At 40.1% G+C, this 17856-nt stretch overlaps 1 protein-coding gene across 1 annotated transcript in view; it reads right to left on the reverse strand.

The window, feature by feature from the left end:
* The window catches only part of LOC124805592 (glucose dehydrogenase [FAD, quinone]-like), a 163194-nt gene that overhangs the window by 100132 nt on the left and 45206 nt on the right, over positions 1-17856 (reverse strand). Inside the window, exon 4 of the mRNA XM_047266159.1 lies at positions 2958-3160. Within this exon, the coding sequence (XP_047122115.1) occupies positions 2958-3160 (203 nt within the window). The remainder of the gene's footprint in view (positions 1-2957; positions 3161-17856) is intronic.

Below are 17856 nucleotides of genomic sequence, written 5' to 3' on the forward strand. Positions count from 1 at the left end.
ACTTTTTTCATAGGAAATCGGAGAAGCATTCCCAAAAATGTGTGCTTCTCGATATCGTTTGCTCGTTAAGTAGCGCGATTTCTGGAGATTATGATGGCAAAAGATCTCCATCTCTTCCATAAGGTCGAGAAAGCATCCTTTTTTACCCTTGTGCAACAACTTCAATTGCTATGTCAAATCTGGAGTTGTATGAGCAGTAGCTACCAGATGGGCTGCGAAATTCGATTTTTCCGCAATATCCTTCCTCTCAAGTGCCACGTGCTCACGAAACCTTGTTTCTAATTTTCTTCCCGTTTGCCCTATGTAACCTGCATTACACGTGGCACACGTAAGTTTGTAAACATCTGATTCATGTAAGACATTGCGTTCATGAATGTTATTCCTTAAAAGCACGCCTAGTCTGTTCGTCGTCGAGAAACCTACATTAATATTCCTCTTCTTGAATACTCTGGCAATTTTATTGCTAATGGGACCATAGAAAGGCAAAGTGATAAATTTTTGATTTTTAGTTTCGCTTGTCTCATTCTGACTTAAATTGTCTTTACTATATTTTTTGGATACCATCTCATGAATGTCCATGACGTATTTCAACGGGTAATTATTATTTCTTGCAATTTTTTTGACTATGTTTAACTCTTTCTCATGGTTTTCATTAGATAATGGTAATCGGAACATACGATGAAATACAAAACGGAAAAACGCTTTCTTGTGTTGGTCAGGGTGTTGTGAACCATAATCTAAGATGATATCTGTGAATATTGATTTTCTGTAAATGTCAAATGTATGTTTTCCATTTTCCCTTCTAATGGTTAGGTCTAAATAATTAATGACTCCATTCTGTTCTTTTTCAACTGTGAAAGTAATTTTCTTGTGTAAACTATTAAATGTACTGACGAATTCGTCAATATCAGATTGACTGCCATTAATTAGCAATAGCGTGTCGTCCACATATCTATAGTAGCATACGATCTTTTCAGCTAATGTGGGAAAATCTTTTAGTAATTTCAGTTCAAGATAGTTAATAAAGATGTGTGCCATAATCCCTGACACAGTTTCCCATGCTGAATGCGTCCTTTTGGACATAAATTTTGTCATCAAATGTGCAGTAGTTATACATTAAGCAGAATGATAACAGTTCTATGAACTCATTGATTTCCACGCTGGACATATTACTGTGGTTTCTGAGATTAGCGTCAATAATTTGTATTGTTTCCTCAATCGGGATATTGGTATATAAATTGACAATGTCTAGCGAAAGAAACGTCATAGTGTCTGTAATAGGTATACATTTTATTTTCTCTACTAATTGGGCACTATTTTTAATCGAGAACTGTTGTTCAAAGTTATAATGCTTATTCAAAATAGTTAGGCATTTTTTCGCAATATTCACCAAAGGGCCCCCTCTCCCATCAACTACAGGCCTAATGGGGTTAGACTCCTTATGAACCTTGAATTGTGATCGTAGCTTAGGAATTTTTGTATTCATTACCTTGAGATACTGTATATCACGAGGTGCTATGACATTTGAAAGTGATTTAAGTTTCTCATTTAACTTTCTTTGAATCTCATTCGTTGGGTCTCTCGCAATTGATGTAATACCGTTTTCTTGAAAAAATTGTAAAGTTTTTTCTACATACACTTTTTTTTGTAACAATAATAACAGAATTAGCTTTGTCTGCCTTTGTGACACTTGCATTACTTTCTTGTAATTTATTATTCAAGCTTTTCACTGTCAAATGATCCCTCCTGTTTTGGTTATTTGCTTTTTTTACTTCGTTCTTTGATAGCTTTTCTACCGCTACAGCCATTTTAGTCTGTTCTACCTTATTTATTTTACAACTATCCATCGCGAATGTTACCTGCACTAGTGTATTCGTAATTGCCCTACTATCCAATTGTTTATGTACGTTGTATTTTAAACCCTTACTTAAAAGTTCATTTTCTTCTTGATTAAATACTATATCGGTTAAATTTTTAACTCCAGGATAGAAGTTATATTTATGTTCGCCCCTTAATATTTATCTTTTCATTTGTCCCATTAGCTTAGCTATTTTTTTGACATGTTTAGCTCTTACTTTGCTAACTGCATTATACACAATCTCATTCACTCTTGAGAGTAACAAATCTAAGGTCAAAGGAGAAACAAGTTCAGCCAAATTGGCGTGTGCTTCGAACGGCAGACTTCTCATCAAAACCAGTTCGCATTTTTTCATTGTTACTGCGCCGATTTGTCATCGTCTATTGAAGTAACTTTGTACATACCGTGGGGTAACATTTTTCTTGATACACTCTTTGTTGAACTGGATATGTTGGCTTGTGATCGCCAGCTTGATTTTCAACTTCTTGTATTTAAAATAGTGGATAGACTTGAAAGGAGAGACAGCATTGGTCGTATTTTTTTGTTTTATTAAGTTAAAAATTTTCACATAACATTAGTGTTAATATCTCGCAAAACCAGTAATATTAAGTCTTCACGTGACACATGTCACATAGAGGGCGTTCTAAGCCCTGTCACACCGAGGTCTGCTGAACAGGTGCATGTAAACAGCGGCCTCAGTTTATGTGATCGCTCTAAGCTTATTGACACCAGTGCCTACCAATTTAAATTGTATATTACATGTATGTTCCTACCAACTGTTATGTTCATATGTAGGTATAGTTGTGATTTTCTATTTTATACTCTCTGATCGTTATGTGAAAATTTTTAACTTCTAGCACTGAGGATGGTCACTTAGTGACCGAAAATCGATTTTGCGGTTAATAAATCAAAAAAATACTACCAATGCTGTCTCTCCTTCCAAGAAAAGGAAACTGATGCGCTATTCAGTTTTATGACGTGTTAGAGGGAAGTTTTTGACCTTCCTGAAGGACATGCTTGAAGTGATAAAGGGGAGTGCCCGACGCCAAACTGCAGCACTTATCCAGCCTTTTTTCTGGTGCCAGAGTGGTGCACGTACCCGACGGGCAGGTCCTTGAGCAGGGGCACGCCCACGTCGTGGAGGTGGTCCGCAGGCCCGAGGCCGGACAGCATGAGCAGCTGCGCCGTGCCCACCGCCCCCGCTGACAGGACGACTTCCCGGGAGGCGCGCACCACGCCCACCTCGCCGTCCCTCTCGTACTGCACGCCCAGCGCCGTCATCGTCTCCGGGTCTATCAGAACCTGCACCGACACACATTACAGGAATCAAAACACTCACAAAGTCGTTGTCTAACGTTAGATATGTACACTGTTTAGATTTACAATCTGTGAAACAGAAAATCTTCTCTGCTTCTCAGACCTCTTCCCCCATCTCCCAGCCTCCGACCCCACTTGATCTCTCTGTCTCCCTTTCTCTCTCTCTCTCTCTCTCTCTCTCTCTCTTGCTCTCCCTCTCACACACACACACACACAAATGAGATAAGTTCGGCTCCAGCCGATGAACCAAAAAAGCATACAGATCAGCCCCCCCCCCCCCCCAGAAAGAAACACAACGACGAACAACTGAGCAGCGACAATACCATAGCATCGCTCGATGAGTATGGCAATATAACCTCTTCTCGAAATTCATTTTATGTTTTACAACTTGTGATACCAGTTTTTTTTATTTGATTGATTTATTTCACTCTCTGTCTTCCTCTACAGTTTTACCATCTACAGCTCTCTCTAATATCATGAAAGTTGTAACGGGACATCCTCCTCTAGCATTACTTTTCTTCAACGGTCGATACCAGTTTTATTTTTCGAGTTTTGGACAGGTCAGTATTATCTCGGTTGTTTTTCTGAAGACTTTCATATAATTTGATACACAGTATGTTATATTTCAAGCTAAAATTTATGAAAAGGAATTACTTTCAAAATATTTCAGTTTCGATGTTATAACCGATAAGTACTAGTTCTGAATGTACAGTTAAAATTAATTTTTTAGAAACACTTGAAATTACGAAGTACTGGCACACTTAAAATTTCTATTATTAATTACACAATCCTGTACTGTTTATTGTATTTATTTCCGGATTCAATTATGAAATAATAATCGAAATTAATAATGTAACGGAAACTAGTAGAAATTCATTTGTTAAGAAAAATTGTAAGCCCTTTGGAATATAGTAATTTCCGAAGAGTGTGGGAGTCGTAAGCAAGCCCATATTCCCCCGTGACCCTTTCTTCTGCTCCTTCGTCTACACCCACATTCGAATCCCCCATGACTTGCTTAGTATCCCTATATGCTTTATCTCTTCATCTTCGGTTTGCCGACGTCGGCATGTATACCTGAACTACTGTTGTCGGTATTGGTGCGCTGTCGATTCTGATGAGAACAACCCTGTCACTGAACTGTTCACAGTAACGCACTCCCTGTCCTACTTTCGTATTCATAACATTCGTACTTCTGTTATACCATTACACACTGCTGTTGACATTACCATGTACTCGTCTGACCAAAAATCTCTGTCTTATTTCCGTTTCACTTAGCTGACCCCCACCATATCTAGATTGTGCCTTTACATTTCCCTCCTCAGATTTTCTTGCTTTCCTACCACGTTCAAGCTTCTGACATTCCACGCCCCGACTCGTAGAACGTTATCCTTTCGTTGGTTATTCAGTCTTTTTCTCACGGTCACCTCCCTTGGCATTCTCTTCCCGCATATGCGAATGAGGGCTGCTTCGGAATGTTTAGCCAGTGGAGAGATCATTATGACACTTTTACAGTCACATGACACATGTCCTGTGGATACACATTATGTGTCTTTAACGCAGTGGTTTCCATTGTCTATGCATCCTTATGCCGTTGATCATTGCTGACTCTTCTGCCTTTATGGGTATTTTCCTATCCCGCCCTCTTTGACAAGGCCATTGGCAGAATGAGAGTGGCTCCTTTTGCTAGAAGTCTTTGCCCGCCAAATATGGTGATTTTTATTCAAAAATTAAGCAGTATTGTGGCTCAAACTCGGGACCGAGGGCGTTGTGATTATTAATCAAAGATGCTACCAATAGACCACTGGTTCATAACGATAGTAAGGTTTAAAGGGTGTATATGTAATTAAACCAAAAACAAGGTCACACTAAAGATGTACAAGAGGATGCGAAACGTAAATACAGGAGGGTCCGTTCTTAACGCAACCCCCACCTGGTAGGCATATTTTGGTCACCCCGCCCCCCACCCTGTCAACCCGTCTGTGGTAGCGCTGGCGGGGAATATACTCGTACAACACCTATTCGGGATGTAAGGTCCCATCGGTCGCAAAATGAAAACCACTGTGAAAATCAAAAATGTTTTATTTGCAATAGTTAGCTACCACTTCCAGCTATTTCTCTACATAGTCGCCGCTCCTGTTTACACATTTGTCGTAGCGTTGTACCGACTTTCCAATACCCTCGTCATAGAAGCAAGCCGCCTGTGCTTCCTGCAAATTCTCTATGCTGATCTATAGCTCGTTGTCTGTGCCAGAATGTTGTCTTCATAGGTAGCTGTTCATATGAGCAGAGATGAAACCATTATGGATGATCAATCACTTCCCATAGAAAACATTGCAGGAGCTTATTCATAGCGCCTTACGAGTGCGACTGAGAATTGCCATGCAGAAGGAAACATATGACACTTATGTTGTGTGGGCTGCATGACATCAGGCGAAATCTCAGATCAGACCCTCACACTTGGCGACGTGACGCGATAGACGAGTATACTACAAGCACTGCACAACACAACTGTGCAAAGCTTCATCGGATTTTCACTGTGGTTTCCATTTCGCACCCCCTCTGACCTTACTTTCCGAATAGCCATCGTATTTCCACTCCACTGTGAGGCGTTTGTTCATAAATCAGAGGGCTGGAGTGGCCGAGCGGTTCTAGGCGCTTCAGTCTGGAACCGCGTGACCGCTACGGTCGCAGGTTCGAATCTTGCCTCGGGCATGGATGTGTGTGATGTCGTTAGGTTAGTTAGGTTTAAGTAGTTCTACGCTCTAGGGGACTGATGACCTCAGAAGTTAAGTCCCATAGTGCTCAGAGCCATTTGAATCATTTCACAAATCTCACGTAGGTAGCACGTGTCCGTTAGGCGACGCAGTGCGGTGTATTGAGCTAAAGCATTTCAAGTGAAATGGCGGAATACAAGTACTCTATTCACCAAAGAGTGTTCATGTATGGTTCATAAGTGTGTATTATAGAATCAGCGCGTGCAGTAAGGAGAGTATTTCAAGAGGAATTTCCTGATGTTCAGGTTCCTAATTGGAGTACAATTCGCCGATTGACGAATAAATTCTGTTGAACGGGGAGTGTTCTTGACAAGTAAACATAGACAACCACATACAGTAACCACAGAAGCAACTCTGGATAAAACTGTGTATACTCTGGAAAGGTCAACTAGAGAATCAATTCCACGTATTTTCCAGTAAATAGGAATTTCCTATGGCTCTGTTCAAACGGCTAAAAAGTTACTGAAGTTAGAGCCCTATAAAATAACTGCAATTCAGGAACTTAAACTGGATGACGCTGCTAAAATGTTGCAGTTTTGTGAATCGATTTTGAACAGGGCGCATGACGGAGAAATTGATCCTCTCTTAAATTTCTTTTCCGACGAACCATGGTTCAACCTACGTGGATAAGTTAATTTACAGAATAACCATTACTGGAGTTACGGAAAGCGTGGCACCCCTGCCTGATAAAAATATAGGAGTGTGATGCGCTATTCGAAAATTTTCTTTCAGGAAACAATTAACAGTGAGCGGCATGTGGAAAACATTTTGCGACTTTTTTGGCCAATTATCTGAGAGAGAACGTGCTTTCCCGATCTCTAAGTAGGACTCTGTGACATCACATACAGTCAACTTCTACAATTACAGCTAATTAACGACGTGTTTAAAGATAGAGTTTTCATTAACAACATATGGTCTCCTCGTTCCCCTGACTTTAGCCGCTGCGAGTTTTGTCTGCTGGTGGATGCCTTAAAAGAGAAAGTGTGCGAATAAATTCCACACACTTTAGATGAACTTAAGACAAACATTCGTCAAGAAGTTGCTGAAGTTTCTCAGAGGGCTGTGAGTACTTTCTTTTTAAGTGGTTATGTTATGTATATTAGAAATAGCTGACGCGACAAGTAGTGCTACGTTTACTGTGGACCTCCCGTCACCAGCGCCGGAGAAGCTCTTGCTTTAATGATTGGTCACCGTGTACAAGACATACACAACTTCTACTTTCGAAAAAAGGTGTTTAAAAATAATGGCTCTTTAAGCAAATACTATTTTGCAGCTGACTTTCAGTCAAGTCATCAAAAGACATACACGCAAGCCGACCTGTACGAATTCAGTTTCACAATTAATGTAATTTGAGATTTTCAATCAAAACAAAGAAACATACGCACATGTTGTAGCTTTCAAGCGTGAAATAGAAGAACAGCCATGGATTTTCATGAATGTATTTTCACTCTGCAGGGAAACTTTCTTGCACATTAGAACTGTTTGCCGAACTGAGACTCAAGGCTGTGACCTTTGCCTTTCACAGGTATGTGCTCTACTGCTCTTTCTCACCGTTATGAAAAAATTATAATTGTTTATTATGCAGCACAGACTGAGCAAAGCAACTTTAAGCACCACTTGGACGTACATTCATATCATATAATATTGATCCATAGTGCAACTATTTTCCTTTTCTTTTTTTGCACTTTACATGCAAAAATGTGAATATAATAATTTATAAAAAGTCAACAAAAGTTTTTAAAAATAGTTTATATTCCGGTGTGTAGTTCGTACTATGTTCGTACTGAACACAATATAAGTGCACATTAAGCTGACATCTCTTGCTATTACAAGAAAAACTTTCTTTAGTTTTAATACTGTATGCATAATGCGAGCAGGAAGTGTGATACATTGCAGTTTTCAATGGGAGTCCCACTTCCTGCTCGCAATATTCGTATAGTTTCAAGAGTAAAGAAAGTTCTTTTTTTTGTAACACCAAGATATGTCAGTTTAATGTGCACTTACATTGTGTTATGTACTCTTATGAACATAATAAGAACTAGAGACTGGAGTATAAACATCATTAAACTATTTTTAAAAACTTTTTACTGACTTTTGGAAATTATTATATTCACATTATTAGAAAAAATTTATCCTGTAGCTTATTTTCAATCACAAAGCCCGCATTCAGGCACATCGCTTATCACTATGTCACATAAATCGTCCGCAAATGAATGAAGCATTTTTAGAAAAGCATATGCACATCATAAATACATAAAATGATGATTCAAAATCAAATGAATGGACTATGAGCTAAAATACAAGGTGTTCATTTTAACTGAAAACTACACATCGGATCTAAAAAAGTTATAACTCCAATATGTTTTTCTCGGAGGGATACCCCCAGCGATATCACACTCGACCTCCCAAGCAACCCCGTGCTTGGGTAGTGGGGAGTAACTTTGAAATCTTCAATGGAACTCCCATTTTTTATTGTACATTATTAGTCTACGGAAAAATATACCCCGCCATGCAATCCCGTGCGTGGGTGGATGGAGGGAGGGGACAACTTTGAAATCTTCAATGAAACTCCCAATTTTTTTATTGTAGATTACTATTGTACGGAAAATCTACATACGTTTAGTCTGAAGCATTTTCTTCGTCTCGCCACAGACGGCGCTGTAATTGGAAGAATAGAAACGGGCACACAATCGTAATTTTCGACAGGCTACCCAGTGGCCGTTGAATATTCAGTGATACGTGGGACCCCACCTTCATGCTGCGAGAGTAGGACAGAGCAGTATTTCATAACTTCTGATTGGAAGCCCCATTCGCACGGTTGTATTCCTCCGACATATCGAACAGGGTACTATACGAAGCGCCACCGTGGCCGTGTAGCAAACTACGACGTATCATAACAGGCAGGCCCTGCGACCGGAGTTCACATATCGTGCAGACGTACAACAGATAGCGGCTCTAAACATTACAATACTTGCGCAGTGTTTATTGCCTGCACATCTATCATTTGGAGAACAGATGTGCACATGGACGATGAATGGTGAACCTCAGGAGAAAAAATTGAAATGATTCTGATTTTCGGAGAATGTAGGAGAAACGTTGAGGCAGATGTTGCCTCGTAAGCCGACCTATTCCCAGAGACAGCTCACTCTCATTCGTTCTTTTGCAAGGTTGTGAACGCGTTTATGTTTGATGGCAGCGTACAGACCGTCAAAAGGAAACGAGGCAAACGTCATACAGGAGAAGCTAGTGCAATAGCTGTACTAGCGGCAGTATACCACTACCAACGGATAAGCGCCCTGAAATTACACCGCGATTCCGACATGTCCGTAGCTAGTATTGTCACAATACTGCATTGTCATATGTATCATCCATACCACGTGTCACTGCATGAAGAACTCAATGGCACCAATTTCCACAACCAGGTAGTATTTAGTGAATGAGCACGTCAGCAAATGGAAACGATCCTCACGTTCTTTGCAGATGTACTATCTCCCGATGAGTCTACATTCACAGACCATGGTAGCGTTAATCGGCATAACATGCCTTACTGAAGTGTTGACAATCCCCTCTCGTTACGGCAAGTTGACTATCAACCTCTTTTGTCAGTTAACGTATGGTTGTCGTGATGAACAAACTCGTTGGTCCGTATTTTCTCGACGTTACGTTGAACGGACGCAAATATCGAAGGTTTTTCGTGTGAGAACTACAGGTACTACCGTAGGATGTTGCGGTGGACGTTCGATAACGTATGTGTTTTCAGCATGACGGTTGCCCAGCACATTACGAAACTGAAGCACGGGAGGTATTAAGCCGTGTTTACACTGGTCGAGGAGTAGGACCGCTATGTCGCCGGATTTGACGTAACTGGATTTCTATCTGTGGAGATATTTAAAACATAAGATGTACCAGCAAGTGCCAATAGGCCGTAAAGACATGGCCGACCGCATCAGAAACGCTGTGCTGACATATCTACAGATAGGCTTCTGTCCTGTGTACGCTCATTTGAAAAGCGTATCACTAAGTGTATTGAATTTGCCGATACTGCATTTGAACACTTACTCTAACTGGAAAAGTAGAGTGGCGTTCGTCTAGAGTCACGGCCACAGTGGCGGTTCGAGCATTCCCCTGTTCAATATGTCGGAAGAATACAACGTTACGAATGGGGTTTCCAATTGGAAATTACGAGGGTCGTCGAACAGGTAATGCCCCACATTTTTCCCCAGAACGTATTTATTGTTAAGAGTCAGAATTTGGTTACAATATACATCAACATGTCTTGTCCATGTCCTATTTTTCTACGTAGTCTCCATCACGTTCTATGGTTGTGCGCAAACGCTGTGGAAGAGCCTGTATTCCCTGCTGGTACAAGCTATTGTCATGTAGGCGTAGGCATGTTTTCACTGCTTGACTGACAGTCTCGATCATTTCATACGCACTTCCAACCCTGACAACTGTAGAGCCAATTGTCGAGTTTTGATGCGCAGGTTGGCACGAATAATAGCATCCGCACGATTCAGCATGTCTGGAGCAATGACTGTGACAGGACGCCCCGAGCGTGGCTGATCATGGAGCTGCGTTTCTGCATTTCCTGAGGCTGTAGCTTTCTGTACCCATCGCCCAACTGTACTCCTATCAACTGCTGCATCGCCATGCACTGTACACAAACGTATTTGGATGTTCACCACGGTTTCTTTTTTCTGCACACAAGAATTCAATAACAGCACACTGTTCGTAACGTGAGTCATGTGTAGACGCCATTTTGACGCTGTACTACGGCTCTGCCATCTGCCAGAACGGTTCGAAACTTCGCCGGCGCACATCAAATGTGAATCACCAACAAGGACGTTTGTCTATATATATTAACAGCTTTTTTTCTTTAAAAAATATGTGGGGCATTACTTACTGAACGGCCCTCGTATGAAATACTGGCGTGTCCCTACCTCTCAGCATGGAGGTTGGGTCCCACGCGCCATTGAAGATTCAAGGGCCATTGAGTAACATGTCCTAAATTACGATTGAATACCCATTTACATTTCTCCGATTTTAGGGTCATTTGTGGTGAAACGTAGAAAATGCCTCAGGCAAAACGTATTTAGATTTTTCCGTAGATTCGTAATCTGCTATAGAAAACGGGGATTCCCATCGAAGATTTCAAAGTTTCCTCCGCCACCCACTCACTGTGTGGAGAGGAGTTTCGAGTGTGGTTTAATTGATGTCCCCTTCCGAGACAGACAGTAAATACCGGCACCCAAGTTGTTGCCGTGTTGCCTCACTTGTTCGATACAGTTCCGTACTGTAGGCTCGCGAATAACATACCGAATATCGAGTCAGCTTTCCGATTGGATCGAAAATTTCCTAATAAATAGAACACAGCGTGTGATTCTTAGCAGCAAGAAATATTCAGATGAGCTAAGGTTGTCTTCAAGGCAATATTATTGGACCACTACTATTCAGCGCACAGGGGGTTTCAAATACGGTGTTTTTTTTCTATTACTTACTAAGTAATATGTTAAAGGAAATACACTGTTAAAGGAAATACACTGTATTTTAATACGACAGTATGCCATCTTAATTTATATATAATGGGACTTTGAAGCCGAAATCATGATCGTGTAAGTGTAAATGTAACAGTGTAAATAAGCAACAGTCTAATGGCGGTACTGACTTTAAAGACATTTATTACCTGTCTAAATAAATTATCGGATTTTCAGTTTGATAAATCATGGATGTAAAATATCCACACGAATTATTTACAGAAGAATGGATAAACTGGTAGTAGGCGCCGTCGTGGAAGATCAGTTTGGGTTCTGGGGAAATGATGGAACATGCGAGGCAATACTGACCTTAATACTCGTCTTAGATAGCTTAACGAAAGGAAAACCTACATTTATAGGATTTGTAGACTTAGAGAAAGCTTTTTAAAATGTTGTCTAAAATATACTCTTTTGATTTCGGAAGGTAACAGGGGTAAAATACATGGAGCGAAAGGCTATTTACAACTTGTACAGAAATCAGACGGCAGTTATAAGAGTGGAGGGACATGAGAGGGAAGTTGTGGTTGAGAAGGCGGTGAGACAGAGTTGTAGCTTACCCCGATGTTATAAAATCTCTACATTGAGCAAGCAGGGAAGAAGGGAAAGAAACAAAAGCGAAATTTAGTGAAGGAATCGATGATCAGAGAAGAAATAAAAACATTGAGGTTTGCCAATGATGTTGTAATATCTCAGAGAGAATGGACGTGGAAGAGCATTTGGGAGGAATGGACGCTTCTTGAAAAACAGGATATAAGACAAACATCAACAAAATCAAAACAAGGATAATTGAATGTAGTCGAATGAGATCAAGCGACGCTTAGGGAACTAAAATAGAAAACGAAATGCTAAAAGCAGAAGATAAGTTCTGCTATTTCGGCAGTAGCATAACTGACGATGCCCAAAGTAAGGAAGATATAAAATGTATACTGGCGGTGGCATGAAAAGCGTTTTCGAAGAAGAGAAATATGTTAACATCGATATAGGTTTAAGTGTTAGGAAGTCTTTTCTTAAGGTTTTTGTATGGTTTGTAGCCACGTACGAAAGTGAAACGTGGACGATAAACAGTTCAGACAAGAAGGGAACAAAAACTTTTGAAATGTGATGCTACAAACAACGGCGAAGATAAAGTGGTAGATCACGTAACCAATGAGAAGATACTGAATAGAAATGGTGAAATAGTGGTGGCGGTGGTGGTGGGGGTGGGGCGGGGGGGGGGGGGGATATTTTTGTGGCGTAACTTGACTAAAAGAAGGGATCGACTGACAGGACATGTTCTGAGATAGAAGCGATCACCAGTTTAGTTCTAGAGGGAAGTCTTGGGGATAACAATTGTAGAGGAAGAACAAGAGATGAATATAACAATCAGTTTTAAAAGGATGAGCTGCAATAGTTATTCAGAGGTGAAGAGTCTTGCACAGGATAGAGTAAAATGGAGAGCTGCTTCAAAACAGTCCTCGGACTTAAGACGACAACAATTAAGTAAATCTTTCCCAGCGACAGCGGCAGCGATAGAGAGAGAGAGAGAGAGAGAGAGAGAGAGAGAGAAAGTGCTGTAGTTTAACTCATATTTTTTCCTACAGAGTATACTGTAAAATATTGGAAAATATTTTTTCTACTTCATTATATTTCCTAGTTCAGTGCCTCTGCAATAAGCCATCTATGGTACGAACGTCTATTTTATCTTGAAAAGCAGCATGTGAGCAGTGAATTATATTTGTATTATCCCTTCACTATGTAGTCAGCCACCCACTACAGTGATTTTTCATTTTTACTTCTGAATTTGTGGTCGCTATCCAGTTCAGAGACAGAACAGATACATGAAACTATGTCTGGTGACGAATATATAATATTTTAAAATGTGTAATGAAATTATAAAATAAAAGTGAATGTTATAGATATTTGTGTACTACAATTAACAAAAATGGCTCTGAGCACTATGGGACTTAACATCTGTGGTCATCAGTCCCCTAGAACTTAGAACTACTTAAAACTAACTAACCTAAGGACATCAGACACATCCATGCCCGAAGCAGGATTCGAACCTGCGACCGTAGCAGTCGCGCGGTTCCGGACTGAGCGCCTAGAACCGCTAGACCACCGCGGCCGGCTTACAATTAACAAACGTAATCTACACTGGAAGACTGCTAACATTCCCCACTGTTTTATATACACACTGACTGAGGACAACTTCAGATTACTTCATGTAGTACTCCAAGATTTGTTTACGGAAGTACTTTCACAGTGTAATCTCGATTATTTTGGATCTGAAAAGCTTTGCCAATGTGAAGCATTGCGGCGTAACTAAACTTACAGGTCTTGCCATTCGCTTTTCGGTTATAATAGAGCTATTTGAGGACACTTCCTCGTGATGACTGGGTGTTGTGTGCTGTCCTTAGGTTAGTTAGGTTTAAGTAGTTCTAAGTTCTAGGGGACTGATGACCATATATGTTAAGTCCCATAGTGCTCAGAGCCATTTGAACCATTTTTTTAGGACACTTATGGTACGAATAAACACTTCGATTTCTCCCTACGCCTGTGCTCGTCTCTCAACGCTGCATAGATCTACTGTACACTAACACATCGCAAATTTAAAGGGCGGAAAATGAATTACTCCTAATCTGTGCGTTGTCTCCAGAACGAAAAAAACAGTTATTCTATTTTTTGAAAAGTGTTCTTTGCTACTGGTTCACGTTTCTTTTCCGTATTCCAAGAATCTCAAATGGAAACAACTGCAAATTAAAGTATGTTAGTTATTTCCGCAGCTCGAGCAAGTTTGTTTCGGATCTAAATCCATTTATACTATTTTACTTTTATCCTTTAGTCATTTCTGTGTGGTTGTTTTGCTAAGTGAAAACGTGTTTTCATTCTGAATTACTGAGTGATTGTGCTGTGTTACCTGCAATTAGTTCGCACAGAAAAATAGGTAATTACACTAATAGGTACTAAACCAAGCTTTCAGAGCAAAAGGTGACGACGCGGTGTTCCGTAAACGTCGAATACTTATACATTAGAATGTCAAAACACTGATCCTCACAAACAGTTGGTGTAATTGACATATGGCCATACTGTTTGGTTAAGCAGTGCGAACTCGTTCTTTGGTCCGCTAAAAGCTAACGCCCGTCCTCGGCTATAATATAATTATATTTATTCTGTACAAATAACGCCTCAAATTCTCATCTCTGTTTCAGGAAACTGCCAGTGAGCGTTTCTCGTTATTACACATGTTTTATTTTACCCAAATAAAACATGATGAATGTCTGAATTTAATCAGTACTGCATACATTTTTGTTTCATATAAATCCAAAAGTTATTTATTTAAGTGACTGCAATTTGTGTTTCATATTCACTACATACCACGTTCTTCCGTTCTGTTTACCTCCAGCATTTTGGTTTGTTTGTTGCTCGTATATATTGACTTTTGTTTTATTTGTATTTACTACTGTTCAATGCTGCACATTCTTTTATACAGTTATCTGTCAACGCTTTCATTTTCACAGTACAAACAGGCGCTTCTACGTCTGTGATCTATGGTATCCCTAGAGCGCGTGGTAGACGGTTCCTCCAAACGTACTACATACAAAGAGTTGGAACTTAAAGTGGCAACTATTTATTCACAACCGATACAAAAGAGTTACATGTTTGCACCTGTTACTGTCGTTCAAAGTGGTCACCACCGTTGTGTAGAACCCGTTGCCAGCGATGTGGAAGGCGGCAGTATACCGTTAGCAGAGCCTGTTCTGTTGATGGTGCGAATGGAGTGGTCTACTGCCTGTCGAATCTCCGGAACAGTTCTGAAGCGAATGCCACGAAGTGGTTCCTTCATCTTCGGAATCAAATAAAAGTCACAAGGACTTAAGTCCGGGGAGTATGGTGGATGGTACAGTACCTCCAAGTCCCAACGACCGAACAGGGCAGCCTCAGCTTGCGCTGTATACGCCCGCACATTGTCGTGCAAAATGATGGGTGGGTTGCGCAGAAAGTGTCGCCGCTTCTTTCGCAAAGCTGGTCGCAGGTGATGCTCCAAAAACGAACAGTAATACTGTGCATTGATGGCCTGCCGTGGAGGAACGTAATGGGTTAGGATAACACCAGTCGTTCACGAGCATCACCATAACTTTAGACCGCTCTATTCGCACCATCAACAGAACAGGCTCTGCTAACGGTATACTACGCCTTCCACGTCGCTGGCAACGTGTTCTACACAGCGCTGGTGACTACTTTGAAGCTGCAAACATGTAACACTTTTGTATCGGTTGTGAATAAATAGTTGTCACTATTTAAGCTCCAACCCTCGTATTACAGTTGCTTCCCTTGGCATTAACGGATCGTGGGACGAGTAACTGCCATTACGTCTTTGTGCGTGTAGGAGGTAGCGTAATTTCACAATCATAATAAGTACTGGAGGGAGAGTACTTATAGACCCCTCTTCCAACCCTGTGAATAACAATTCCAGCGATTTTCTAAGTAGATTTCAACAAGACATAGACTAAGTATATTCTTCTTTTTTCTTCGAGTGTCTGTTAGTTAAACCAATAAAACCCCGATTCTTTAAACATCTAATTACTTTACGAATGGGTTAACTCAAGCATCGTGAAAAACTATGGAAAAGGATTGAAATTATGTTTTAAGTCTGTTGAAAGTCGCGAAGTGCTATAATTATCGAATGCCAGATGAGTATAGTCTGGGTAAGTTAGGCCTCGTTTTAAACAAAAGCTAATTTTTCACACATTTCAATGACTATATCATCATATCTCCGGAACTATGTGGCGTACGGTTATATAATTTTGCAGGAACATTCAGTAGTATATGCGAATACCATCTAAAAATGTGTTGCGAAAGTAAATACACATAGTTTCTGACACTAACGCTGTCTTGTTGTGCTAAATGTTTAACATAAGATTTTACCTTTTAATGGGTAGATTATGACAACTTTATAGATTTTTAGATTCGGTCAATAACTGTGCGAATTTTGAAAATAAAATTTTCGTTGTCTCTGGTAGCCGCTAGATAGTCGACTTGCAACTGGAAATGTGAACCGTGAATCATGATCCATGAACCGGAATAAGCGTTTAGTAACACAGATTGCTCATCATTTCGTCTTTACTCCATCGTTAGTCTAAGAAATCTTGATAGTGTTAGAGCGTGATAGTGAAAGTAGCGTTCCGTGTTCCTCAAGAAAGCGTGGCATCAGCCTTATTATTGAAGATATACGTAAAAGATGTGGCAGAAAAAAATCACCTTTGATACCATAGTTCAGTAAAACATTTTTCATGTTTCAGTCTCTTTTGACATATTTTAAGGCAAAATATCAGCATTGTTTTACACATTTCTTATTACAGTGCTATCATTCGCTTTAACCTTACTTGTGAAGCGCTCTCAGGCTAACATTTCTTCTGTTATTAAAAATAATGACAGAATCATAAGTTGATAACGAACCTATCTTCATGACAGTAAATGCAGGCTCTATAGCAAGAACAAAATTCTATACAAGAATAGTAAACAATAAGACGACAATGCGGTGCGAAGCATTCCGGAACAAGCAAACCAAACGAGCTCCAGGAGAAAGCATTACACTGGTCAACAGTGATTTTGTTGGCAATTAATTGACACCGAATTTAGGGCAACTTTATGGCCCTGTATTCGAATACGTCACTCGTTTTGCTAGATCGGCGCCATTTACTATTGTAACGTACAATACGAGATAAACAAAAATTTAAAATATTGAGATACATTGTGTACACAGTCAAATGAAAATGAGAAAAACATATGAAAAGGTTCACAAAAATGCAGTTTCATTGTTCATTCAGCATGTAATAGAAGAAGACAGGACAAAACAGACAGTCTCTTAAAAACATTACAATTAGCATATGGGACAACTCCGCCTGTGTGATCGTCAGGACAGTCAGCTGAAGATTCCACCAGTAGTTTGCCATCATGTGCTTGTCCCATCTACCTTGATATCGTTCTTCCATCACCTGAAAATCTTGACGGAATATTTCACCTTGTTCCTAGCTGTAGTCATCAAGATTGTCCGGAAATCTATCAAGATGGCTGAGCCTCTGTGGAGATAGTGAATCTTAGTGCTCATATTAGTCCAAAAGCGTTTTAAGTTTCTGAGCGTGTTTTGCACCAGTTCCACATAATTAAGTGCTTTATGGTTACCTAAGAAATTCTTGACAACAGAGACAAAAATGCTCCAGGCAGACGCTTCAATGCAATTCATAACCTTAATGAATTCCAAATCAAGTATAAGCTTCCGAATTTGGGGACCATCAAATATACCAGCTTCTAATTTTTCATTTCTGAGTCCAGGGAATGATTTGCATATATATTTGAAACAGTCACTATTTTTGTCCAATGCTTTCATGAATTG

The sequence above is a fragment of the Schistocerca piceifrons genome, chromosome 7, assembly GCF_021461385.2.
Source record: "Schistocerca piceifrons isolate TAMUIC-IGC-003096 chromosome 7, iqSchPice1.1, whole genome shotgun sequence".
NCBI classification, from domain to species: Eukaryota; Metazoa; Arthropoda; class Insecta; order Orthoptera; family Acrididae; genus Schistocerca; species Schistocerca piceifrons.